The sequence below is a fragment of the Emys orbicularis genome, chromosome 7 (assembly GCF_028017835.1).
Source record: "Emys orbicularis isolate rEmyOrb1 chromosome 7, rEmyOrb1.hap1, whole genome shotgun sequence".
Classification (NCBI taxonomy): domain Eukaryota; kingdom Metazoa; phylum Chordata; order Testudines; family Emydidae; genus Emys; species Emys orbicularis.
The window spans coordinates 98,545,812-98,573,674 of NC_088689.1; the positions used below are offsets into that span (position 1 = coordinate 98,545,812).

Sequence of the window (27,863 nt, forward strand, 5' to 3'; positions counted from 1 at the left end):
ACAAGGCACTGGTGAGACCTCATCTGGAATACTGCGTGCAGTTCTGATCTTGCATATTTAAGAAAGATGGATTCAAACTGGCACAGGTACAGAGAAGGGCTACTAGGATGATCAGAGGAATGGAAAACCTGCCTTTTGAGAGGAGACTCAAAGAGCTTGGCTTGTTTAGCCTAAGCAAGAGAAGGCTGAGGGGAGATATGATTGCTCTCTATAAATACATCAGAGGGATAAATACCAGGGAGGGAGAGGAGTTATTTAAGTTAAGCACCAATGTGAACACAAGAACATATGGCTATAAACTGTCCATCAACAAGTTTAGGCTCGAAATTAGTTGAAGGTTTCTAGTCATCATAAGAGGGAAGTTCTGGAACAGCCTTCCAAGGGGGGCAGTGGGGGCAAAAAACCTAACTGGCTTCAAGACTGAGCTTATGGAGGAGATGGTATGACAGGACTGCCTACAATGGCCCATCGGTGACTGCCAGTAGCAAATATCCCCAATGGCCAGAGGACGGATGCTAGATGGGGAGGGCTCTGAGTTACTTCAGAGAATTCGTTCCCAGGTATCTGCTTGGAGGGTCTTGCCTGCATGCTCAGGGTCTAACTGATCGCCATATTTGGGTCAGGAATGAATTTTCCCCCCGGGTCAGATTGGCAGAGATCCTGGGGGGGGGGGGGGGGCAGGGCCGGTGCAACCCATTAGGCGACCTAGGCGGTCGCCTAGGGCGCTACAATTTGGGGGGTGGCGACTGCGGCGGTATTTCGGCGGCGGGACCTTCTGCCGCCTCTGTGGGGGGGGGCAGCATTTTGGGGCGGGACCTTCCACCGCCTAGGGCAGCAGAAAAGCTAGCGGCGCTCCTGGGGTTTCGCTTTCCTCTGCAGCACGGGGCACGGGTCACTTGCAGGTATAAACTAGTGTCAGTGGTGGATTCTCTGTAATGTGAAGTCTTTCAACCATGAGGACTTCAGTAACTCAGCCAGAGGTTAGGGGTCTATTACAGGAGTGGGTGGGAGAGGTTCTATGACCTGCAATGTGCATGAGGCCAGACTAGATGATCAAGATGGTCTATGAGTCTGAGAAAGAGACACCCCTACACCCATCCCCTCTTCTCAGGATAATGCCCCCTGCCAGGCACAAACACCCTCTGCCTATCTCCCCGACATCTCCCTCCCCCCCCAAAAGCCATTCAGAGACCGCCCCAATGGCTATATCCCGCCCCATCCACAGACGTGTCCCACAGCCATCTCTCTCCCCCCTGCCAGATAACCCCTTCCTACATCCAGAGAAACCCCCATGGCTATCTTCCCCTCCCTCCCCCTTCTATAATACCCCCCCAACCAGAGAAACCCTCTATGGTCATCTGCCCTCCCCCGCCCAGATAACACCCTCCTCCCATCCAGAGACACCCCCCATGGCCACCCTCCTTCACCCAGGCACACCCCCACGGCCATCTTTCCCTGTCTCTCTGATGACTCCGCCTTCCAGGGACACCCCCCATGGCCATCTCTCCCCTCCCAGGTATCCCCACCCTCACAGCCAGACACACCTCCTGTCATGGATCTACAAGCTGTGCCCCTGGCTTTGGAATAGTTTCTTGGAGGAAGTGCCAGACCCCAGGGCTCTCACTCTTCCTCCAGGGCAGGCCACCCGGCCTCCCTGTCTGCTGAGACTGACCCTCTGGGGTCCAGCCCTCCTGCTTCCCCCCTGAGCTCTGCCCAGCGAGTCCAGCTGAGACAGGCTCCTGGCAGGGCCTTGGCCACCTCTCAGGACTGATGCCCCTCAGCCGGCATTTCCAGTGACCCTCGAGCAGCGTCCCCAGGGCAGCCGGTTTATTAGTCACCTGGTGCCAGCAGAGGCAGCCTGTGGCTTAGCACAGAGAGCTGAAGGTTAAAGCACAGTCCATTCTGCTCAGCCCAGAGCCCGGCTCCGGGGTCAGGCTCTGTCTGCCCGCCTCAGTCTGTTCCCAGGGGGGAGCTGCCAGCTTCCTCCAGCAGCCAGCGCTTCTCCCCCAGCTCCCCCTCCCCGTCCTTTGTTCTCCAGCTGGGGTCTCGGCTCAGCTTCCCTTCTGGGAGTGTGGATCCCTGAGTCACTGGGGCTGGCCTGGTCTCTCTGGCCCCTTGTTCTGGGTCGGCTACAGCTGGTTCCTGGAGGGCTCTATTCATTCCACCCAGACAGGGAGGTGACACTCGCCCCTGTGTCTCTTAGTCTGCCCTGAGACAAACTTAATCCCACTGGGTAACAATGCAACATATAAGGGAAACTGAGGCACACATAGGGGTCATAAAATATTACACAAAATTCTCACTTTGTCACAACCCCCCATTGCCATCTCCCACTCCTGGATAGCCCATTATCCCCCATCCAGAGACACCCCCACGGCCATCTCCCTCCCCAGATAACTACTTCCCACCATCATAAGAACAGCCATGCTGGGTTAGACCAATGGTCCATCTAGCCCAGTATCCTTTCTTCTGACAGTGGCTGGTGCCCGATGTTACAGAGGGAATGAACAGAACAGGGCAATTACAGAGTGATCCATCCCCTGTCGTCCAGTCCCAGCTTCAGGCAGTTGGAGGCTTGGGGACACCCCAAGCATGGAGTTGCATCCCTGCCCATCCTGGTTAATAGTCATTGATGGACCTCTCCTCCATGAACTTATTGAATTCTTTTTTGAACCCTGTTCAAGTTTTGGCCTTCGCAACATCCCCTGGCACCGACGGACTGTGTGTTGTGTGAAGTAGTACTGCCTTGTGTTTGTTTTAAACCTGCTGCCCCCAGATTCCTGTGCTAGGTAGGGGTAGGGTTATGAAAGGGATAAATAACTTTCTCCACACCAATCTCTTTACTCTCTCCTCATGCAGAAGCTGTTTCATCTCCCACATCATTTTTGTTGCCCTTCTCTCTACTTTTCCCAGTTCTAATATCTCTTTTTTGAAATGGGGTAACCAGAAATGCACACAGTATTCAAGGTGAGGGTGTACCAATCCAGAGATAACCCCACAGCCATCTCCCTCACCCCCGGGATAATGCCCTACCCCCATTCAGAGACAGCCCCCATGACCATCTGCCCCCGATAATCCCCATCCAGTGATATCCCCATTGCTATCTCCCCCATCAGATAGCCCCCTACTCCCCATCCAGAGACTCCCCCCATGGGATAGCCCCCTACCTCCCATCCACAAGAGACAACCCCCATGACCATCTTCCCCCTGATAATCCCCATCCAAAGATAGCTCCCATGGGATAGCCCCTTATCCCCCCCCCCCATCCAGACATGCACCCCACAACCATCTCTGCCCTGGACATCCCCCATCCAGAGACACCCTCCCAATGCCATCTCCCCCACCACATAGCTCCCTACCCCCATCTAGAGCACCTCCCTATGGCTATCTCACCCCCCTGAAAACCTCCCCACCCCCACCCAGAGACAACCCCTATTGCCATCTCCCCCCCAGATAGCTCTCTATCCCTGCATCCACAGAACCCCCCCCCACCGCTATCTTCCCTCATAAAGAGACCCCCCCAGCCACCTCCCCCCATAACACCCTCCACCTCCTCCAGAGACAATCCCCAAGCTCCTGGTGTGCCGCCTTGTGCTCACACCCAGGTCTGTGGGACCTGGGCCCCAGTGCCCTGAATGTTCCTGTCACCTGGTCCAGGGACCCTGTCTGGGAAGTGGGAGTGGGTGTGGGGCCACCGGGCGTTGCTGGGGGCGTCAGGCTGGGTGTTATTGGGGTTGGGGTAGGGGCACACATCAGGTGTTAGAAGAGGAAGACGGTGGAGCGCTGTCAACAGACAGATGGTGGAACCTCTGGGCGTTACTGCAGGTAACAAGGACCCACATTAGGGGTTACATGGGGCGTGTCGCATGCCAGGGTATGATTGGGGGAGGGTTAGCAGTAGGGGGCTGAGCAGGATCCAAGCAATGGGCCCCTCCCCCAACTCCCCCATGAGGAGGCATCCTGAGAACCACCAAGGACATGAGGGCATGTGTATGTGTCCCAGTGGTACTGGCCCCTGCAGTGACACACAAAGACGGTGTGTCCTGGCTGCACAAATTCTCACTTTGGTGTGTCGCCTGGTGGGTGAGACGTAAGCTCCCAGTCAGACATGAAAGTGTGTATGTGTCCTGGCACTACAGACCCTAGTGCACAGACAGGAGGGCGTGCGGGCAAAGCGTAAGTGGTATAGACCCTTGCCCTGAGATACGTCTGCAGGTGTATCCTGGCTGTATGGACTTGAGAGTGTACGTGTGTGACCTGGTGGTACAGACTGGTGCAGTGAGACATGAGGATGTGCACATGCGTCCCAGCAAAAGTACCCTCACACTCATACACAAGGCTTTACATGTGTCTCGGCAGTACGGGCCCTCATTCTGGTACATAAGTTCATGTGTCTGTGATCTGATGATATGGACCCTTGTTGTTAGATATGAGGGGGGGTGTGTGTCCCAGTGGTCCTGACCCACGCACGCACACCCAAAGGCCTGTGTGTCGTGGAGGTGAGACACGAGGGCATGCCTCTCTGTTCCAGCAGTACAGTCATAAGAGCAGGTGTGCGTGTATCGCAGTGGTACGCACCCTCGTGCTCCTACATGAGGGCCTGCGTGTGTCAACAATATGGACCCTCCCATTCAGATGGGGGCTTGCCAGTGCGTCCTGGTGGCACAGACTCTGACTCTAACACACAGGAGAGGGGGTTCATTCTGGCTGTACAGACCCTGAGTCAGACATGAGGGCGTGTGTGTCCTGGTCCTGACAATACAGACACTCAAATTCAGAAGTGATGGCGTCCGTGTGTGTCTCAGCAGTACGGGGGAGGGGGGTAGAGTGGATTAGAGCAGTGGTTCTCAAACTTTTGTACTGGTGACCCCTTTCACACAGCAAGCCTCTGAGTGCGATCCCCCTTATAAATTAAAAACACTTTTAAATATATTTAACACCATTATAAATGCTGGAGACAAAGCAGGGTTTGGGGTGGAGGCTGACAGCTTGTGACTCCCCATGTAATAACCTCGTGACCCCTTGAGGGGGTTTGACCCCCAGTTTGAGAACCCCTGGGTTAGAGGCTGCAGTGGGAGCCTGGATCCAGGACTCCTGGGTTTTATCCTGGCTCTAGGAACCTACCTATGGATAAAACAATAGTCTTTTTTGAAGCCTAGTAACCAGCCTGGGCAGGGAGAGGGATTGGCTGGTGGATGGGCTAGGCCCAGCCACAGCTCATTAGTCACACAACATGGTTGGGGCCTTTTGGGACCTGGCTCTAGGAGTCCTGCATAGTGGGGAAGGGCTCTCCTGGGGCAGGTGCTTCCTGTGCAGGGGTTGTGGGGTCAACAGAGAGGCCCCCCCCCAAGCTGTCTGGGGCACTACAGCAGGACAGCACATTCCTCTTGGGATGCCCCATCACAGGGAAAGTGGCCCATTGCTTGGATCCTGCTCAGCCCCCTACCACTAACCCTCCCTCGATCATACATGTGGTGCGTGACATCTCCCCATCACACCCAGTGTGAGCTCATGTTGCCCCCAGTAGTGCCCAAGGGTTCCCCCCATCCCTCTTTCAACAGGGCCACACCATCTCCCTGTACTAATACCTGATGTGTGCCCCTACCTCAACCCCTGATAACACCCAGCCTGACACCCCCAGCAACGCCCGATGGCTCCACACCCTCCCTCGCATACTTCCCAGACAGGGTCCCTGGAGCAGGGTGATGAGGGCATTCCGGGCTCTGGGTCCCAGGTCCACAGGCCCTCATGCGTCAACACACCTGGGGTGGGGGGACTCTATCGTGGACACGGTTATCCAGGGAGGGGGAGCTGGCTGGGGGGTGTCTCTGGCTGGGAGGAAATGGGTGTAGGGATGTCTGGCTGTAGGGGCAGGGAGGTACCCCGGGGAGGGGGAGAAATGGCCACAAGGTATGTGTGTCTGGCCGGGGGGAATGGAGTAATCCCAGGGGGATGGTGTGTGGGGAGTGTCTGTGGCTGGGGCATGGTGTAATCCTCAGGGGAATGGGATCTCTGGCCAGGGGGTTGGTATGGGGGGTGGTGTCTCTGGCTGGGGCATGGTGTAATCCCCTGGGTAATGGGATCTCTGGCCAGGGGGATGGTGTGTGGGGAGTGTCTGTGGCTGGGGCATGGTGTAATCCTCAGGGGAATGGGATCTCTGGCCAGGGGGATGGTATGGGGGTGTGTGTCTCTGGCTGGGGCATGGTGTATTAGGCAGCAGGTTTAAAACAAACACAAGGTAGTACTACTACACACCACGCATAGTCAGCCTGTGGAACTCGGTGCCAGGGGACGTTGTAAAGGCCAAAACTATAACAGGGTTATAAAAAGGATTCGATATGCTCATGGAGGATAGGTCCATCAGTGGCTATTAGCCAAGTTGGTCTGGGGTGCAGCCTCATGCTCAGGTTGCCTCTGATGACTAGAACCTGGAGCTGGACGACAGGGGATGATCACTTGATGATTTCCCTGTTCTCTTCATTCCCTCTGAAGCACCTGGCATTAGCCACTGTCGGCAGACAGGACACCGGGCTAGATGGACCATTGGTCTGACCCAGTGTGGCCATTCTTATGAATGGTGTGGGGGGCTGTGTCTGGCCAGGGAGATGAAATAATCCCAGTGGGATGCTGTAGGGAGGTCTCTGGTGAAGGGATGGTGTAATCCCAGGCAGATGTTGTAGGGGAGATTCTGGCGGGGCGGGGGAGGATGGTGTAATCCTAGGGGGATGCTGTAGGGGGATCTCTGGGTGGGGGGGGAGGATGGTGTAATCCCAAGCGGATGTTGTAGGAGGGGTTTCTCGCCGTGGGTGGGAGGAGGATGGTGTAATCCCAGGAGGATGCTGTAGGGGGGTCTCGGGGGCGGGATGGTATAATCCCAGGCAGATATTGTAGAGGAGATTCTGGCGGGGCGGAGGAGGATGGTGTAATCCTAGGGGGATGCTGTAGGGGGATCTCTGGGGGGGGGGGAGGATGGTGTAATCCCAGGCGGATGTTGTAGGAGGGGTTTCTCGCTGTGGGGGGGAGGAGGATGGTGTAATCCTAAAGGGATGCTGTAGGGGGGTCTCTGGCCAGGGGGATGATGTAATTCCAGGCGGATGTTGTAGGGGAGTTTCGGGGGGGGGGATAGTATAATCCCAGGCAGATATTGTAGGGGAGATTCTGGCGGGGCGGGGGAGGATGGTGTGATCCTAGGGGGATGCTGTAGGGGGATCTCTGGGTAGGGGGGATGGTGTAATCCCAGGCAAACGCTGTAGGGGGGTTTCTGGCTGGGGGTGGGGGGGATGGTGTAATCTCAGAGGGATGGTGTAGGGGGAGTCTCTGGCTGGGGGATGGAGCAATCCCAGGTGGAGGATGGGTGTCTGGCTGAGGGATGGGAGAGTTTGGGGGGGGGGGGGTAGTTAGCCTGTATCCTGAACATTTGAGGTATGTAGGAGTCTGTGGGGTGGCTGGGTCCATGGTGTGAATAGTTTTGGGGAAGGAGCGTTCCCCCAGCATTTCCCGATGTGTGTTCTGTGCTGGGGGGCTGTATCCCACAGGGCTGCAACTCACCCAAGCGAGGAGACATCTCCCTGCCCAACTTCCCCCATCTACTCTCCCTCACTGCCCTCAGGATGGGGGGGAGGGGCAATGAGAGCACCACACCTGTTTCTTTTTGTATCTGTCTCTCCTCTTCCCTCTTCCTGGGTCTCTAATTCCCCTTCTCCCTGCCCCCCACACCTGCTTCCCCACTCTGGGGATGGGATGGGCCCCGGCACAGACCCCAGCCTCTCCCAGTCAGTCCTAAGGCCGGATCCCCTTTCACACTGGTTCTGAATTGGGATAACCCAACGCGGTTACTCCTGAATTACACCGGGCAATCTGTCATATTGATTAGGAGGTTAGAGCAGGGGGCTGGGTGTCAGGACTCCTGGGTTCCATCCCCAGATCTGAGAGGGGACTAGGGTCCAGTGGGCTGGAGCAGAGAGCCGGGGGCTGGGAGGCAGGATTCCTGGGTTCTTCAGTTGTTGCACTTGGTTGCTCTGGGCCAGTCCCTTCCCCTCTCTACCTCCCCCTTTGGGCCCTGCTGCCAATGGAGTGAGTTGGGCAGGTTTCAGCAGATGAGTGGGAGTGAGGGGAGTCTCCTTGCTCCCCATGAGGGAGCTGCTGGGGATCCCAGCAGGGTGAGGAGCCCCCCAGGTCACATTCAAGGGCAGGCAGCGCATCATCCCCATTCTTCAGGACTGTGGGGACAGTCCAACCGCTCGGAGCTACTCAGGTCAGCTCCACCGCCCCCTGATTTCCTCCCCCTACTGCTCTCCCCTTGCTGCACGCACCTCTGCCGTTTGCTCCTTCCTGCCTCAGGGCACCCGCCTGCCCACACATCCACAGGCATCTCTGACTTTGGCCTCCCTCTTCTTTCTGATTCATTCATTCTTTCATTCCTTCGTTTTCTTAGATTCACTCTCACATTCCTTTGTTCTTCGATGCACTCATTCGTTTACTCCTTTCTTCCTCCTTTCCACTGTATCCATTCGGTTTTTGGCTTAGTTTTTTCTTCCTTATTTCTTCATTCATTCTGCCTTTCGTTCCAATCCTTGATTGATTCGTTCATTCTCTCTGGTCTTTCTCATTCTTTCTATCTTTCTTTTTTTCTGATTCTTCCTTTCCTCCACCTTGTTCGTTCCTGCTCGAGCCCTCTATCTCCCTTGTCTCCCTGACCCCCCGCACACGCCCTCTGTCACCTTCATCTCCCTGTACCCCTTGCTCGCGCCCTCTGTCTCACCTCCCTGAGCCTCCCTCACGCCCGCTGTCTCCTTCATCTCCCTGAGCCCCCCCATGCCCTCTGTCTCCCTCATCTCCCTGAACCCACCCAGCTCACGCCCTCTGTCTCTTTCATCTCCCTGAACCCCCCTGCTCATGCCCTCTGTCTCCTTCATCTCCCTGAGCCCCCCCCCACCCTCTGTCTCCTTCATCTCCCTGAACCCCTGCTTGCGCCCTCTGTCTCTTTCATCTCCCTGAACACCCCTCGCTTGCGCCCTGTCTCCCTCATCTCCCTGAACCCCCCGCTCGCGCCCTCTGTCTCCTTCATCTCCCTGAACACCCCTCGCTCGCGCCCTCTGTCTCCCTCATCTCCCTGAACCCCCCTCACGCCCGCTGTCTCTTTCATCTCCCTGAACCCCCCCGCTCATGCCCTCTGTCTCCTTCATCTCCCTGAGCCCCCCCACTCACGCCCTCTGTCTCCCTCATCTCCCTGACCCCCCCCCCGTGCCCTCTGTCTCCCTCATCTCCTGGAAACTCCCCCCCACTTGCGCCCTCTGCCTCCTTCATCTCCCTGAACCCCCCCTTGCGCCCTCTGTCTCCTTCATCTCCCTGAACACCCCTCGCTCGCGCCCTCTGTCTCCCTCATCTCCCTGAACCCCCCGCTCGTGCCCTCTGTCTCCTTCATCTCCCTGACCCCCCCCTTCGAGCCCTCTGTCTCCCTCATCTCCCAGAAACTCTCCCCCGCTTGCGCCCTCTGTTTCCCTCATCTCCCTGAACCCCTCCCCCCCACTCGCACCCTCTGTCTCCCTCATCTCCCGGAAACTCCCCCCCACTCACGCCCTCTGTCTCCTTCATCTCCCTTCACCCCCCCGCTCGCGTCCTCTGTCTCCCTCATCTCCCTTCACCCTCCTGCTCGCGTCCTCCGTCTCCCTCATCTCCCAGAAACTCCCCCGCCCCACTCGTGCCCTCTGTCTCCTTCATCTCCCTGAGCCCCCCCAGGTCGCACCCTCTGTCTCCCTCATCTCCGTGACCCCTCTGCTTGCACAGTCACACTGACTTTCCCCTGCTTGTTCTATCTCACACTGACTCCCTGCTGGCTGTCGCTCTCTCTCACACTGATCCCCCCACTCAGGCTCGCTCTCTACCATACTGAACTCCTTGCTCCTGCTCTAGCTCATTGGTCCCCCCACTCTGCCTTGTGCTGGCTCAGCACTTTTGCCTCAGGCTGATGCTGCTCCCAGTGCCAGATGCCCCACATCCTGGCCTGAAGGGGCAGACACACCTGGGGAATAGGCCAACATGAGCCATGAGGGGGATAGGAAGCAGCGGAGATGCCTGTCCAACTCCGTTAGCCCTTGTCTTGTGCTGAGATGCAGCTGCCTCCGGGGGCTGTTTATACACAGGTCTCTCATCCGGTGTTGAGATGCAGCCATCTCTGGGGCGGGACGTGGGGGCTGTTTATACAGGGATCTCCCACCAGGCATGGAGGTGCAGGAGCGTGTGTCCCAACCTCCCCTGAAGGATCAACACTCCCTCTTTGCTGTCTGAGCAGGGCTGATGGGGTGATGGTTTGGGGATTATACAGTATCCCAAAGTGACCTGAAAGTGTCACTGGGTGTCTCAGGGTGCCCCAAAGCTTGGGTGGGGAGTGGGGGTGAAGGGCCAGTGCCCCCTGGTTCCTGGGCCTTGAGACTTGCTGTATCCTGCCCCCAGGGTCGCAGGGAGAGGCGGGGGTGGGACAGAGGTGCAGGCTAATCTTCCCCTCCCTTGATTTGTTTGTCAAGTGCAGAGGGGCAACCTGAGAGGGCCTTGCCCTGCAGTCCCTAGCCCCAGTCCCAGCTTGTGACCCTTCAGTAACCTTCCCCCCCCCCCCCCCCGCACTCAGGAAAGGCCCATCAGAGGGTGGACTGGCCCTTTTAGGGAGTGGGGCTTGGCTGATGAGCTGGAGGGAGGCGGCAGGCGGGTTAGCTAAAAGTGAAAGCTGGGGCAGGGAGAGCTGGGTAAGGGCTAAGCTTGCTGTGGGTGCTGTTCTGTGGGGTCAAAGTGGGGCTGAAATCTGGAGGCTCTTGGGAGTGGGGGTAGGTACCTGCGCTGGTTTACCAGACTCTACAATAATAAACCAGTGTCCAGTGCGTAGGAGAGATCTACAATAACAAACCTAGTGACATTTCCCCAGCCCTGTGGCTGTGTGCGGGTATTCTGCGGGGGCTGGGGAGGGTGTCTCAGCAGCTGCAGTGCGGTAATGGGGGTATCGGCAGCTGGTGGGAGGGTTGTTAGTGCCTACTCCCTAATCCTGTGGTTCTGCTTTTCCAGTAGGGTCCATTCTGTACTCGGAAGGGGGGGAAGGGAGAGGAGCCAGTGAGGTGCAGCACACATCGAAAGGTCAGTGCATCCCACCGCCCCCAGAGAGACAGCTCCCCACGGGTCCCCCTCATGCTTCTCTGCAGTCAAGTGTTCCACTCTCCTGAGGCTGAAATGCAGCCGTCTCTGGGGTGGTGTCTGGGCCCTGTTTATACCGAGACCCCTCTCCTAATGCAGCCACCTCTGGGGTGGGGCGCAGGGGCAGTTTATACAGGGATCCCTCTGCCGGCGCTGAGATGCAGCTGCCTATGGGGTGGGGCATGAGGGCTGTTTATACAGGGATCCCTCACCTGGTGCTGAGATGCAGTTGCCTTTGGGGTGGGGTGCGTGGGCTAGTTAAAAGCAGTATTACAGGCTAGTTTAGCACAGGAACTGAATGGGGGAAACTTTTTGTATCTGATAGAAAGCGCAGGAGGGAATTTTAGGGAGGCAGATTTCTCTGGGCTGGGATTTAGCCAGAAAGCTAGGGGTTTGCAGCAGGACTCATGGGAAAAGTGCTAGAGGATATTTAATGACCCAAAACAGTCAGGTCCTTAGTTTATATCTCATGTGAAAGAAAGACCCTTCCAGCACCACAGCGCCCCCTAGCGCCATGCTGGGGTCAGCACTGACTGTGAGGGGAAAACACCCCTGTTCAACTACCTTCCCCACTGCCAGCACTAGTGCGCCTCCTAGCACTGCCTCCAAGAGCAGAATGCTCCCTAACAATTCTCTCCTTGATGTGAAGATGATAAATACCTGGTGTGCCCAACCCCAGAGGCAGCTGCATCTCAGCTCTGGGTGAGATATCCCTGTTTGTATGTCTCCTAGCAAAACAATTTATACCTCGATTGTTTAAGAGAAGGTAGGATTATTTAGTACACCTCTACCCCGATATAACACGACCCGATATAATATGAATGTGGATATAACGCGGTAAAGCAGTGCTCTGTCAGGGCGGGGCTGCGCACTCCGGCGGATCAAAGCAAGTTTGATGTAACGCGGTTTCATCTATAACGCGGTAAGATTTTTTGGCTCCCGAGGACAGCGTTATATCGGGGTAGAGATGTAGTTAGATTAGTGGTGACTGGGAGCCAGGAGTCCTGGTTTCTATCCCTGGCTCTGGGAGGGGAGTGGGGCCTAGTGGTTGGGGGGGGGGGCGGGGATTGGGTTGAGCGTCAGAGCTCCTGGGTTGTATCCCCAGCTCTTCCACTGACTTGCTGTGCACTTCCCCACTCCATGCCCTTGTGCTGTTCACCTCTGCCATATCCAGGCCAGGGGCCTCTACTCCAGGAACCCAATGGAGTAGAGGCAGTTGTTCATTCAGGGATCCCTCACCCAGTGCTAAGATGCAGCTGGCTCTGGAGTGGGCCGTGGGGGCTCTTTATAGAGGGATTTGTTGCCCGGCACTGAGATGCAGCTGGCTCTGGGGTGTGGTGTGGGGGCTGTTTATATATAGGGATCCTCCAACCAGCTGACTCACCCCAACCCCCTGGTGGCTACATGCCAGAGCTGAGCATACTCTGGGTATTCTCTCCTTCCCGCTTCTTGCTTCCCCCTGCTCCGTTGCAGGGACTGTCTTAGTTTTGCTCCAGGGAGCACAAAGCACATGCTGATCCAGCTCTGTTCCATCTCCTTGGCCTTGCTGCCCACAGTCACGTCTTTCTGGGCTGAGTGTTGGAAGCTGTGTGATGAGCCCGGTACTGAGAGAGATACCCAGAACCAGGGATAAAACCCAGGAGTCCTGACGTCCAGCCCCCCTGCTCTCACCACTAGACCCCACTCCCCTCATAGAGCTGGGAATAGAACCCAGGACTCTTGGCTCCCAACCCCACTCCCCTTAAGCCCCACTCCATTGTTTGGCAGGCTCTTTGTCCTCCACCTATTTGGACTGGTTTTCGGGAGGTGTCTCTGGTGTAGTGTCTGGGAGAGGGTGTAATTCAGGGGTCATGGTGACCTGGAGCCAGAGGCTGAGTCCTTCATTGTGGGGGGTAGTTTGGGGTGTGTGTGTGAGAGAGAGACACTGCATGCACATGTGTCACTGTGACTGTGTGACAGTGAGTGTGACTGTCACTATGTGAGTGTGATAGTGTGTTTGTATCTCAAGTTTGATAATGTGTGTGTATAAGCATGTGTGACTGTGCATGTGGGAGACTGTTTTCTTGCATGTGAGAGCATCATGTAATTGTCTCCAATATGAGAACATGTTTGGGTCTCTCTGCCTGTGGGTGTGATTGTGAGTGTATGCTTTTATCTCTAGTGTGACTGTGTGATTGTGGATGTTTGTGGGTGTGACAGTCTGTGACTAGGACTGTCTTGATACATGTCTGTGGGATTGTCTCTCTGTAGGAGATTGTGCACGTGGCTGATTGTGAGGTTTTGTGTGTGCATCGTTGTGTGATTGTGTATGCTGTGTGATTGTGCATGTGAGACTGTCTATATGATAGTGATTGTGTGTTTGTGGATTGCAGTTGTGTAGCTGTAGGTGGTTGTGATTGTGATTATGTGGCTGTACGATTGTGGTTGCATAGCGGTGGACATACTGCTCCGCGGCACCCCGTGCCAGTCCCTGCATTGCAATCAGCCTCCCCCGGCCTGTTTGGAGAGAGCCAATTCCCAGCCTCAATATTTAATTAGGACGTGAGCAATTAATACGTCCCGCCCGGGTGAGGGGAGGGGGGCTCCCGGGGATCGTTAACATTAATGATGCATTCAATACAAACGAGAGGCCATTAATATACAAAAGGCTCTGATTGATTTTAATCAGGAGGTTCTGGAAGGAAAATATTGTGGGCAGGCAGGGCTGACAGATGACACTGCCCTGCATGCAGCTGCCTCTGGGGTGGGGCGGGGGGCTGTTTATATAGGGAACCATGGCCCTGTCCATAGATGCAGCTGCTTCTGGAGTGGGTCATAGCAGCTCTGTATACAGAAATTGCTTACCCAGTGCTGAAATTCAGCCACTAATGCGAGAGGGCGCTGCACAGACCCCGACCCAGATCGGGACCCCCATCGCGCCGGGTGCTGCTCAGACATACAGTGGGAGCCGGTCCCAATCTGCTCAGACTCTGGATGTTTTATTCTCTCCCATTTCCAGATGAGGCCAGGAGAGGGGCAGTGCCATGTGGTTTCTCGGGCGCTTGCAGTCAGCCCCCCAGTTCCCAGTATGGGGTGCACCTTGTGGTCATTTGGTCCACGTAACACCCAGGTAGCAGGGAGCCAGCGATGACGGAAGTGGCGGCTCCTTGGTGTATTGGGGAGGAGGTCTGTCTCCCCACCTCTTTCCATTTGTCCTGTTGTGTGTCATTCCCCGAGCTGTGAGCTGTGCCCCGGCCCCCCTCTGCTGCTGGCTCTCCCCTCTGGGGTGCAGGTTCTGGGTACCCCAAGGGCGTCCTCCTGTCTGTGTAGATTTGGTGAGTGGCTGGAATCAAACAGCATGGGGGGGAAGTAGAGGGGAGGGCATCATGTGGCAAAGTTATTGATAAGGCGTCTGGCTGGGCAAAATGTGTGGATCTCTGAGTAGGCTCAGAGTGTGTGTGTCTATGCACAGGGACATGCATGGGGTGTGTCCAGAGAGACTGTGTGTGTGTGTCTATGCACAGGGACGCGTGTGGGGTGTAACGTGTGTATGCGCTGTGGTGAGTATCTGTTGATGGGCTCAGCCCTGCAGGGCTCCAGCATCTCTGTGTGACCATGACTCCGTGGGCATCTCAGGTTGGGGGAGGGATTTGCTATTTCTTGGCCATGGCAACAGCTGAGAGTTGGGGGGCATGCAGGGCCCTCCTAACCACACAGCTCAGTCACCCAAAGGCCCACAGGAAACTGCTGCTACAGTGGTGCATGCAAGTGATTGCGCTGTGCCCACGCACCCGGAGACTGTCAAGAGCCAACAGCCGCAGCCATGCAACCATAGGTGCTGGAACTAGGGGGGTCCTGCCACACCCCCTGGCTTGAAGTGGTTTCCGTCATATACAGAGTTTACAGTTTGGTTCAATGGCTCTCAGCACCCCCACTATACAGTTTGTTCCAGTGCCCCTACCTGCAACGGGCTCCTGGAGCTGCACTAGCACGTTCAGGGCACAGCTGTAGCAGCACATGCAATTCGGATTGCACGACTGCATCCACCATCGCCTGCAACAGTACAAGCAGCTGCACAACTGGTAGCTGCAACAGCACAGCTGCAGCCGGCCAGTCATGCAATGGCAACTGTGCACTGTGCTCACCCCACTGTGTCCTGGTGCAGCTGCAGCAACACACACACACTGCTGCAGAGGCAATCACATTTGCAGGCTGGTAGACAAAACTATTCCCACACCAATATCAGGGCACATGCATGTGTTCACACACACAATGGAATGTGCCCAAATGCACAGTGTCTCACACATACACAGCTCAACACGCACAAATGCACAATGCAAGTAATGTGCACCTACATGAGGCACACAGCAGACGGCACAGCACACACAAGAGCCGGCCGGTCCCCGGGGGAGGGCTGTTGTGCGTGTGTGTAAGATATCTCCTGCAGACACTCACCTCATGCTTTATCTGAATTGCCGCACACTTGAAAACTCCCTCCCATCTGTCTCCTCCGTGCTGGGGATGGGGCGATATGGCTGGGGGAGCTGGAGTGCTGGCAGGGAGACACACGGCTCTGGGATTGCTAGCTGCTGTGATTGAAATTCTGCAATGCCAAGGAGGTGTGTAAAGAAGGAGCATGGAGCACATAACTGCACAGCATCACACACAACACATCACAAACACATGACACACTCACACCCTCCACACAACCCCCTCCATCCTACACAAATACACTCACCACATTGTATGCACATACGTCCCCCCAACAACTCAATCCGCGTACACGCTCAGTGCATCTTGTACAAATACACACTCACTCGGGCTCCCAACAGTGCGTACAAACCACACGCCCCGGTGGCACATACCAACTGCACAGCCTAAAGCACAGAAAACGGTTGCGTGCAGAAAACAAGCCTGCAGCCCCCGAACCACGCCCGCGCCCCACACGCTGTCTAGCCTAGGGATGTCCATATATGCACAGCTTCACCATCAACCAAAACAGCCCTGTGAAAGAGACTCGCTGTTGTATGTGCAAATAGAACAATGGCACAAGAATACATGAAACCATAGCGCGCACACAGCTGCAGTGCCACTGTATGCAGCTGTTTACCAACGGGGAGCAGGGCAGGAGCGCTGGCTGTGCGGGCAGCTCCCGGCTGCTCTAGCCGTGGCTTCTCCTCGCAGGGGGTGCTGTAGGGACTAGGGCAGGAGCGCTGGCTGTGGAAGAAAGCCGATTTTGCTTGTGGAAGTGGGGTTATTTCCATCCTGTGCTGTTCATTTTGGGGAGGTTAATGGGGGGTTATGGGCACGTGAGGCAGGAATCTCTGTGGCACGGGGGGAGGGAGACACATGGTGCTTAGAGGCACCGCCCCTCAGTATTCTTCTCTCGTGGTGGTGGTCGCTAAGCAATGTTGAGGAGACGATAATATCCCTGGATCAGGCCGCGGGCTGGTTGCCATGCCGACTGGACTCCAGGATGCTGGCACGCTGGGTCCCTGGGGAGATGGGAGGGGCCGGGGATTAATTGTCCTGGTCTCTCGTGTCGAGGAGCTAATGTCTTAAGCTGTCTGTGTGCCAAGGGGGGCAAGGATGATGTGCCACAATGTGACTGGGGGTGTGAATCCTGGCGCTAGCGCCCTGGGGTGCGGATCCTGTCGGGGTGTGAATCCTGCCACTAGCACCCCGGGGCACGGATCCTGCCGGGATGGGAATCCTGCCACTAGCACCCCGGGGCACGGATCCTGCCGGGATGGGAATCCTGCCACTAAAGCCCCGGGGTGTGGGGTTTTGTGTCTCTAACCAGCTCATGGGTCCAGTGTGGAGGGGGTTGGGGTGTGTCTCATCTTTCTAGCTGGCTCTGGCGGTGCCGTGTGTGTGTGTGTGTGGAGTCATCTCTCTAGGTCTTTGGTGTGTCTGCTACAAAGTTGCACTGAAGGCAAAGGTTGGCAGACTAAATTTAGTGCTTAGGGTTGTGGGGGCTTAACTCTGGCCCACGTGATCTGACTCCCTTCCAGTCTGGGCGGGAGATGCATCCCTGCCCCCAGCTGAGACCACCTGATTTTTAGGCCAGTGTGGCTGGAGGGGCAGATTTTGGAAGGGGGAGGTGCCACAAGGGTGAAGCCCAGCTGGAGGCAGCAGTCCGGGGAGGCTGATCACAGCCGCCATGACCCCTGCACTCTGCCTGCGGGGGAGTTGATGCCAATGCAGTGTTAGCTGGGCACCATGCGGTTCCTGGCAGCGAGCGATTGCTGTGGGACTCGGAGTAGGGAGTGGGAAATGCTGGGTGGCAGTGAAGTGTGCTGCCCGCTGGGCGGGGGGCAGTGTAGGCACAGCATTCACGCCCATACACCTTCCCCGTTGGCCAGCCAGTGCGTGCTGCATGCTAAAGACCCGTCCAACTGCAGTGTCAGAGGGGACATCAGTGGGGATGAGAGTGCCAACTCTGTGCGTGTGTGTGTGTGTGTGTGATTGCATGCACCAATGAAAGGGCAGGTGTGCATGAAGCATATTTGAGTGTGCATGCACACGAGGGAGAAAGTTGTGCACAAGTGCATTAGTGTGCACACAAATGAAAGTGAGCGCACGAGCGTGTGTGTGTGTGCATACAAGGGAGTTTGGGCATGTGTCAAGGCTGCTTCCCCACTTTGAACTTTAGGGTACAAATGTGGGGGCCTGCATGAAAACTTCTAAGCTTAACTACCAGCTTAGATCTGGTCCGCTGCCACCATCCCAAAGCTAATTCCCTTCCCTGGGTAGTCTTGAGAGACCTTCACCAATTCCCTGGTGAATACAGATCCAAACCCCTTGGATCTTAAAACAAGGAGAAATTAACCATCCCCCCTCCTTCCTTCCACCAACTCCTGGTGAATACAGATCCAACCCCCTTGGATCTAGAAACAAGGAAAAATCAATCAGGTTCTTAAAAAGAAGGCTTTTAATTAAAGAAAAAGGTAAAAATCATCTCTGTAAAATCAGTATGGAAAATAACTTTACAGGGTAATCAAACTTAAAGAGCTCAGAGGACCCCCCTCTAGCCTCAGGTTCAAAGTACAGCAAACAGAGATAAACACTCTAGTAAAAGGTACATTTACAAGTTGAGAAAACAAAGTAAAACTAACACGCCTTGCCTGGCTGTTTACTTACAAGTTTGAAATATGAGAGACTTGTTTAGAAAGATGTGGAGAACCTGGATTGATGTCTGGTCCCTCTCAGTCCCAAGAGCGAACAACCCCCAAAACAAAGAGCACAAACAAAAGCCTTTCCCCCCCCAAGATTTGAAAGTATCTTGTCCCCTTATTGGTCCTTTGGGTCAGGTGTCAGCCAGGTTACCCGAGCTTCTTAACCCTTTACAGGTAAAAGGATTTTGAAGTCTCTGGCCAGGAGGGATTTTATAGTACTGTACACAGGAGAGCTGTTACCCTTCCCTTTATAGTTATGACACGCCCCCCCAAATCACAGATAGTGTTGGACAGCCGGTTTCACACTGGCTGTGATTTCTTCCTGGAGCTCTAGGAGAAAACAGAGTTAATAAGACACATGCACCTTTAGACATACTACTGATTATATAAAAACTAACAATATGTTCCACATTCCAAGAACAATTTTTAACCAGTTGATTCTGGAAAACTTTCCCGGGAGAGTGCATCAGCCACTTTGTTAGAAGCCCCTGAAATGTGTTGTATTTCAAAATCAAAATCTTGGAGAGCTAAACTCCACCGAAGAAGTTTTTTGTTATTCCCCTTGGCGGTATGAAGCCACTGTAGCGCAGCATGGTCTGTTTGTAGTTGGAAACGCCGTCCCCAAACATATGGGCGTAGCTTTTCCAGCGCGTACACAATGGCGTAGCATTCCTTTTCGCTGATTGACCAGTGGCTTTCCCTCTCAGACAGCTTCTTGCTGAGAAACACGACAGGATGGAATTCTTGATCCGGTCCTTCCTGCATTAAAACTGCTCCCACGCCCCGCTCGGACGCATCTGTGGTTACTAGGAACGGTTTGTCAAAGTCTGGGGCCCTTAGCACACGGTCAGACATGAGTGTCGCCTTAAGCTGGTTAAAGGCCTTTTGACACTTGTCAGTCCACTGAACTGCATTTGGCTGTTTCTTTCTGGTTAGGTCTGTCAGCGGGGCGGCGATTTGGCTGTAGTGTGGTACAAATCGCCTATAATATCCGGCCAAGCCTAAGAAGGATTGGACCTGTTTCTTTGACTTTGGAACCGGCCACCTTTGGATAGCATCCACTTTGGCCTGTAGGGGATTTATAGTTCCTTGACCCACCTGGTGCCCCAGGTACGTCACTCTGTTTTGGCCTATTTGACACTTTTTAGCCTTAACAGTTAGTCCTGCCTGCCGGATGCGCTCAAAGACTTTTTCCAGGTGCTCCAGGTGTTCTGTCCATGAATCAGAAAAAATGGCCACATCATCGAGGTAGGCAACTGCAGATTCTCCCAATCCCGCTAGGAGACCATCTACAAGTCTTTGGAAGGTGGCGGGTGCATTTCGCAACCCGAAAGGGAGTACATTGAATTCATACACCCCTGCCTGGGTGACGAAGGCTGACCTTTCCTTAGCGGGTTCATCTAGTGGTACTTGCCAGTACCCTTTGGTTAAGTCTAAAGTAGAGATGAATTGGGCATGTCCCAATTTCTCCAATAGCTCATCTGTGCGTGGCATTGGATAGTTGTCAGGACGAGTTACAGCATTTAGCTTACGGTAGTCCACGCAAAAGCGTATTTCCCCATCTGGTTTGGGAACTAGAACCACTGGAGATGCCCATGCACTATTAGAGGGGCGGATTATACCCATCTGTAGCATGTCCTGGATCTCCCTTTGTATAGCAGTTTGGGCATGAGGTGACTCCCGGTAGGGTGGGGTTCTAATTGGGTGAGCATTACCTGTGTCAATGGAGTGGTATGCCCGTTCGGTCCGTCCTGGAGTGGCTGAGAAAATTGGTGCAAAGCTTGTGCACAGCTCCTTGATCTGCTGTCGCTGCAGATGTCCAAGGGTCGTGGAGAGGTTCACCTCTTCCACGCCACCATCCTTTTTTCCTTCGTAGTAGACACCTTCAGGCCACTCCGCGTCATCTGTTTCCTGGGCTGTAAACTGGCAAACGTTTAATTCTCTGGAATAAAAGGGCTTAAGAGAATTAACATGGTATACCTTAGGCTTTATGTTGGAGGTGGGGGAGGCTATGAGATAGTTAACAGCTCCTAGGCGCTCCTGGACCGTGAATGGTCCTTCCCACGACGCTTCCATTTTATGGGCCTGGAGCGCCTTTAAGACCATGACTTGGTCTCCTACTTTGAAGGACTGTTCTCTGGAATGTTTATCATACCAGGCCTTTTGCTCTTCCTGAGCATCCTTTAGGTTTTCTTTAGCAAGGGCTAAAGAGTGTCGGAGGGTGCTTTGTAGGTTGCTTACAAAGTCTAGAATGTTAGTTCCTGGAGAAGGCGTAAACCCCTCCCATTGCTGCTTCACCAACAGTAATGGCCCCTTAACCTCGCGGCCATACACAAGTTCAAATGGTGAAAACCCTAAACTGGGATGTGGTACAGCCCTGTAGGCAAAAAGCAACTGCTGCAACACTAGGTCCCAATCATTGGAGTGTTCATTTACGAATTTACGTATCATGGCCCCCAAATTTCCATTAAACCTCTCCACCAGGCCATTGGTTTGATGGTGATAAGGGGTGGCAACCAAGTGATTCACCCCATGAGCTTCCCACAGGTTTTTCATGGTCCCTGCCAGGAAATTAGTTCCCGAATCTGTAAGGATGTCGGAGGGCCACCCTACCCTGGCAAAAATGTCTGCTAATGCCTGGCACACACTTTTAGCCCTGGTGTTGCTTAAGGGTACTGCTTCCGGCTATCGGGTAGCAAAATCCATGAAAGTCAGTATGTACTGCTTTCCTCTGGGTGTCTTCTTTGGAAAAAGACCCAGAATATCCACAGCTACTCGCTGAAATGGGACCTCAATTATGGGTAGTGGCTGGAGAGGGGCTTTAACCTGGTCTTGGGGCTTTCCCACTCGTTGGCACACCTCACAAGACCGGACATAATTAGCAAGGTCCTTGCCCATTCCCTCCCAGTGGAAGGACTTCCCCAACCGGTCTTTGGTTCTGTTCACCCCAGAATGGCCACTGGGATGATTATGGGCTAAGCTCAAGAGCTTTACCCGATACTTAGTGGGAACTACCAACTGTCTTTGAGGATGCCAGTCTTCCTGGTGCCCACCAGAAAGAGTCTCCTTGTATAAAAGTCCTTGTTCTACAACAAACCGGGATCGGTTAGAAGAGCTGAGAGGCGGTGGGGTGCTCCGTGCCGCCCCCCAAGCTTTCTGAAGGCTGTCATCTGCTTCCTGCTCGGCCTGGAACTGTTCCCTTGATGCTGGAGACATCAGTTCCTCCTTGGACTGTGGACTGGGGCTTGGTCCCTCTGGAAGCGATGCAGGTGCTGGGGCTGTTTCCATTGACTGTGAACCGCTGTCCGCTGGTGCACTATGTGGTATTTCAGGCTCTGGCTGAGCCTCTTGGGTAGGGTTATCTGCTGCTTCCGCCAGTTCAGGCTCGCTGGTGCCCTCTGGCATTGGAGTTGTAGACGGGTTTGCAAGCGCTGGACTCAGTGCTGGCAATGGTTCTGGTGCTGGTTGCGTTGCCAGTTCCGGTTCTGGGACTGGCTTTGGCTGGGTCTCTGGGATTGGATCCACTACGGCTGTTGCAGTCGTTGGCAGGGGATCCGGTTCTACCACCTTTGGCTGGGTCTCTGGTAACACAGACGGGGCCCTGGTGGATGGCTCAGGAACAGGGATGGGGGTGAAAGCTTGCTTAACCTGGCTGCGGGTGACTATTCCCACCCTCTTGGCTAGCTTCACATGGTTGGCCAAGTCTTCCCCCAGCAGCATGGGGATGGGATAATTGTCATAGACTGCAAAACTCCACATTCCTGACCAGCCCTTGTACTGGACATGCAACTTGGCTGTAGGCAAGGTTACAGATTGTGACACGAAGGGTTGAATTGTCACTGGAGCCTCCGGGTTGATGAGTTTGGGGTCCACTAGGGATTGGTGGATAGTTGACACTTGTGCCCCAGTGTCCCTCCAAGCGATAACCTTCTTTCCGCCCACTCTCAAGGTTTCCCTTCGCTCCGAGGGTATGAGAGAGGCATCTGGGTCTGGGGATCTTTGGTGTGATTGTGGTGTAATGAACTGTAATCGATTGGGGTTCTTGGGGCAGTGAGCCTTTATATGTCCCAGTTCATTACATTTAAAAGATCGCCCTGCTAAGGTATCACCGGGGCGATGTTGGTTGGTGGAGACTGGTGTGGTGGGGTGAGAAGGCGTCTGGGGTTTCCCTTGGGATGTGGGTGGGGCCTTGGGTTGTCCCCGGTGGTAAGGTTTTGTTTCGGCTTGCCCCTTCTGATATTCGCTCCAACTGCTACTAGTTTTTTTCTTTTCTGCCACCTCCACCCATTTGGCTCCAATCTCCCCCACCTCGGTTACAGTTTTGGGCTTCCTATCCAGGATGTACCTTTCTATTTCCTCAGGAACACCCTCTAAAAACTGCTCCATTTTTTCTAGGGAAACCAGATCTTCCAGAGATTTAACATTTGCTCCTGATACCCAGGCATCACAATTTTTGTCAATGTGGTAGGCATGCCGGGTAAATGACACGTCTGGTTTCTACCTTAGGGCTCTGAACCGCCGACGGGCATGCTCGGGTGTTAGCCCCATTCTGAGTCTGGCCTTGTTTTTAAAAAGTTCATAACTGTTCATGTGTTCCTTAGGCATTTCAGCCGCCACCTCTGCTAAGGGTCCACTGAGCTGCGGCCTCAGCTCTACCATGTACTGGTCTGTAGTGATGCTGTATCCAAGGCAGGCCCTTTCAAAATTTTCTAAGAAGGCCTCAGTATCATCGCCTGCCTTGTAGGTGGGGAATTTTCTGGGATGGGAAGTGGTACCTGGAGAGGGGTTGTTAGGATTGGCTGTTGTATCCGGCCTAGCCCGTGCTAATTCCAGTTCATGCTTCATCTCTTTTTCTTTCAGCTCCATAGCTCTCTTGTGGGCCTCCTCTTTGGCTTTTTCTTCTCTTTCATGGGCCTCCTCTTTGGCTTTCTCTTCTCTTTCATGGGCCTCCTCTTTGGCTTTATCTTCTCTTTCCTCAGCTTCTTTCTCGAGTTTTTTTAATTGAAGCAGTCTCTGATGTTTCCTTTCATTTTCTTCTGCTTCTAGTCTGGCCAGTTCTAGTTTGTTAGCTACATCACTGGTACTCATTTTCCTGTTTTCTTGTGCTGGGTCACACCCCTCTGCAGTTGACTGAAACTGGGATGCACTCAGCTCAGGCTGCTGCTGAGGTAACAGAGACTTTCTAACTAGCTATTTCCGAGGAGGTAGAAAGAAAAAAAAAAACAATTCAGCTTGTAAATTCCTTTTACCAGTTGTTTGCTCACTGATTGAACCCTTCTCTTAACAAAGGCCCTTGTTAAAAAAAACTTAACACCTCTGCCTTCAGGCAAGGAGAGATAAGATATGCATCTACCTTCAGCTCTGCTTTCCAAGCAGCTAGAAGAAAAAAAAAATCTTACTGGCTTTTGGGTTTAAAATGAATCCCACCTCTCTGCCACCATGGGGGCAAGGATGATGTGCCACAATGTGACTGGGGGTGTGAATCCTGGCGCTAGCGCCCCGGGGTGCGGATCCTGTCGGGGTGTGAATCCTGCCACTAGCACCCCAGGGCGCGGATCCTGCCGGGATGGGAATCCTGCCACTAGCACCCCGGGGCACGGATCCTGCCGGGATGGGAATCCTGCCACTAAAGCCCCGGGGTGTGGGGTTTTGTGTCTCTAACCAGCTCATGGGTCCAGTGTGGAGGGGGTTGGGGTGTGTCTCATCTTTCTAGCTGGCTCTGGCGGTGCCGTGTGTGTGTGTGTGTGTGTGTGTGGAGTCATCTCTCTAGGTCTTTGGTGTGTCTGCTACAAAGTTGCACTGAAGGCAAAGGTTGGCAGACTAAATTTAGTGCTTAGGGTTGTGGGGGCTTAACTCTGGCCCACGTGATCTGACTCCCTTCCAGTCTGGGCGGGAGATGCATCCCTGCCCCCAGCTGAGACCACCTGATTTTTAGGCCAGTGTGGCTGGAGGGGCAGATTTTGGAAGGGGGAGGTGCCACAAGGGTGAAGCCCAGCTGGAGGCAGCAGTCCGGGGAGGCTGATCACAGCCGCCATGACCCCTGCACTCTGCCTGCGGGGGAGTTGATGCCAATGCAGTGTTAGCTGGGCACCATGCGGCTCCTGGCAGCGAGCGATTGCTGTGGGACTCGGAGTAGGGAGTGGGAAATGCTGGGTGGCAGTGAAGTGTGCTGCCCGCTGGGCGGGGGGCAGTGTAGGCACAGCATTCACGCCCATACACCTTCCCCGTTGGCCAGCCAGTGCGTGCTGCATGCTAAAGACCCGTCCAACTGCAGTGTCAGAGGGGACATCAGTGGGGATGAGAGTGCCAACTCTGTGCGTGTGTGTGTGTGTGTGTGATTGCATGCACCAATGAAAGGGCAGGTGTGCATGAAGCATATTTGAGTGTGCATGCACACGAGGGAGAAAGTTGTGCACAAGTGCATTAGTGTGCACACAAATGAAAGTGAGCGCACGAGCGTGTGTGTGTGTGCATACAAGGGAGTTTGGGCATGTGTCAAGGCTGCTTCCCCACTTTGAACTTTAGGGTACAAATGTGGGGGCCTGCATGAAAACTTCTAAGCTTAACTACCAGCTTAGATCTGGTCCGCTGCCACCATCCCAAAGCTAATTCCCTTCCCTGGGTAGTCTTGAGAGACCTTCACCAATTCCCTGGTGAATACAGATCCAAACCCCTTGGATCTTAAAACAAGGAGAAATTAACCATCCCCCCTCCTTCCTTCCACCAACTCCTGGTGAATACAGATCCAACCCCCTTGGATCTAGAAACAAGGAAAAATCAATCAGGTTCTTAAAAAGAAGGCTTTTAATTAAAGAAAAAGGTAAAAATCATCTCTGTAAAATCAGTATGGAAAATAACTTTACAGGGTAATCAAACTTAAAGAGCTCAGAGGACCCCCCTCTAGCCTCAGGTTCAAAGTACAGCAAACAGAGATAAACACTCTAGTAAAAGGTACATTTACAAGTTGAGAAAACAAAGTAAAACTAACACGCCTTGCCTGGCTGTTTACTTACAAGTTTGAAATATGAGAGACTTGTTTAGAAAGATGTGGAGAACCTGGATTGATGTCTGGTCCCTCTCAGTCCCAAGAGCGAACAACCCCCAAAACAAAGAGCACAAACAAAAGCCTTCCCCCCCCCAAGATTTGAAAGTATCTTGTCCCCTTATTGGTCCTTTGGGTCAGGTGTCAGCCAGGTTACCCGAGCTTCTTAACCCTTTACAGGTAAAAGGATTTTGAAGTCTCTGGCCAGGAGGGATTTTATAGTACTGTACACAGGAGAGCTGTTACCCTTCCCTTTATAGTTATGACAGCATGCATGTGTGCAGAGTGTTTGGATGAATGTGAATGTGCACGAGTGTGCAAAGAAGCAGGTATGTGACACTGTAAATGAAAAGGCATGTTCATATGAGCGTGTGAAATCCAGCCCTGGCCCCAGTGCGGTCAGTGGGTGACTCCGGATTGACCTCGGGGACCGGAGAGCAGAGTCCGGCCCTGGCCCCAGTGCGGGTAGGGGGTGACGTTGACTTTTCTTTCTGTTGTTAAGGGGCTCTTGTTTTCTCTTAGGGTTTTCTCTCCCAACAATAAACCCCCCCCACCCCTAATGAGCAGTGGTAACTTTATCACCGGGAGCGCGGCTCCCAGCGGTAAAGCGCTGTCTATACTGGCGCTTTTCAGCGCTAAAACTTTTGTCGCTCAGGGGTTGTTTTTTCACACCCCTGAACAACTAAAGTTTTAGCACTGAAAGTGGCAGTGTAGACACGGCTGTAAAGGCGCAGGGGTGGCCGGAAGACTGTCATGGCAGGGGGTGGGGGGAGAGCAGCAAGAGCTTTAGGGGAATCTTCTAAAGCAACTAGACACTCAAATTGAGCCCTGATGGGTGAAGGGGGATGGGCGGTGCCAGCCGGCAGGGCCCTGAGGCGTTGTGTAGGGCCCAGATGGCTGGCATGCCCATGGGCATGATGCATTGTGTCTGCCGTTCCAGATGGACCTGAGTATGTTTGTAGCAGCCCTGAGCGTTGCTAGGATGGGGGACATTCTAGAGGGCCACCCCCTCACCCTCTCACCCCTCCTCCTCTCAACAGCTGTGTCAGGCTCCATCACTCTGTTATTGGGGTGACCTGCCAGTCCCAGAATGGGGGTGGGTCACACTCCTTTGTCCCCCTCTGAGCTGAATGCAACAACTTATCCTATTGCAGAGACCCTGCAGTTTGAAGTGGGAGCAGTGCAGGATTGCAGGCTCCTGCACCCCACCTGTGAGGTGGCTGCATGTCAGTGCTGGGCAAGGGATCCCTGTATAAACTGCCCCTTCGTCTCACCCCAGAGGTGGAGGCATCTCCCAGTGGGGGGTGCTGTAGGGAGCAGGGCAGGAGCACTTGCTGTTGGGGGAGCTCCTGTCTGCTCCAGCCTTGGCCTCTCCCAGCGAGGGATGCTATGTGGAACAGAACTGGAGTCCCAACCTAGGGTGTTTGTTTGACCCAGAGGCTGGGTTCACACCTTGTTTCTGTCCCTAGTCGCTGGAGCCCCATTGGGGTGGAACTTGCAGGCACAGAGCCAGGAGATGGATGGGGTAGGGGGCAGGGTGGTATCTTCCACTCTTCCAGTTTGGGGTAAGAGCTCTCGACGTGGGGAAGGTGCTCTGGGTTTCTGAAGCCATGTTGGGAGCCAGCCTGCTCCATCCCAGCTCCCCTCCAGCCCTCAGATCCCACAGCCCCTCGTCAATTCCAATAAGAGAAGACACAGGAAAAAAAACCTGCTGATGGCCAGAGGGGATAAAGGAGGGAATTAATTTCATCCTTGTGCCTCCCCAGAAACAGCTGCCACATCAGCTCGGGGAGATGGCGTTCCCCTCCCATGTATACCCCTTCTCCTCGAACCCTGGGCCCGGGAAGGAGTTGGGAATGACAGGCGAGAGAGAGAATCCCATCCTGGGTTGCTGGCTACATGCCAGCCCTGGTTGGAAATATAGATAATGGATTTCTTGCCCAGTCACAGAGATGCAGCCAGCTCTAGGGTGAGATGCGGGGACTGTTTATACAGGGATCCCTCACCCCCAGCACCGTGCGCTTTATTAACCACACAAGGACACTATGACTGGAAGCAGGGAGCGAAGGAGAATCCCAAAGCCGCCTTCAGGGGCAGAGGTTGGTGGGGAATGGTCCGAGCTGGAATTTGTCTGGGACAGAGTGAGGATTTCAAGGTGCCCTGACTATATGTGAGGGGAGTATGGTGGGTTCTGGGTGGTAGATGGGAACCGCAGTCGCTGCCGCTTTGCCTTGGGATGTTCCAGGGCTGGCCGGAGGAGGCAGGGATGTGGGGAGAGCATAATGGGAGCGGGGGAGAGTGTTTGTTTTCCTGCTGCAGGCACTGGGAAAGGAAAGAAAATAGCAAATTTGTTCCATTTAAAATGTTCTGCTCTCCACGCCTGCCTCGAGGTGCGAACGTTTCCCCAGGCCTGGAGTCGATTTTCATTCTCTCTGCACAGGCACAAACATATTTGTACGATAAAAATGTCAGGTCGGAGTGGGGGA

At 54.3% G+C, this 27,863-nt stretch overlaps 1 protein-coding gene across 1 annotated transcript in view; it reads left to right on the forward strand.

The window, feature by feature from the left end:
• The window catches only part of NRXN2 (neurexin 2), a 293,562-nt gene that overhangs the window by 58,187 nt on the left and 207,512 nt on the right, over positions 1-27,863 (forward strand). The window contains exon 4 of the mRNA XM_065408659.1: positions 11,053-11,121. Coding sequence (XP_065264731.1) covers positions 11,053-11,121 — 69 coding nt within the window. The remainder of the gene's footprint in view (positions 1-11,052; positions 11,122-27,863) is intronic.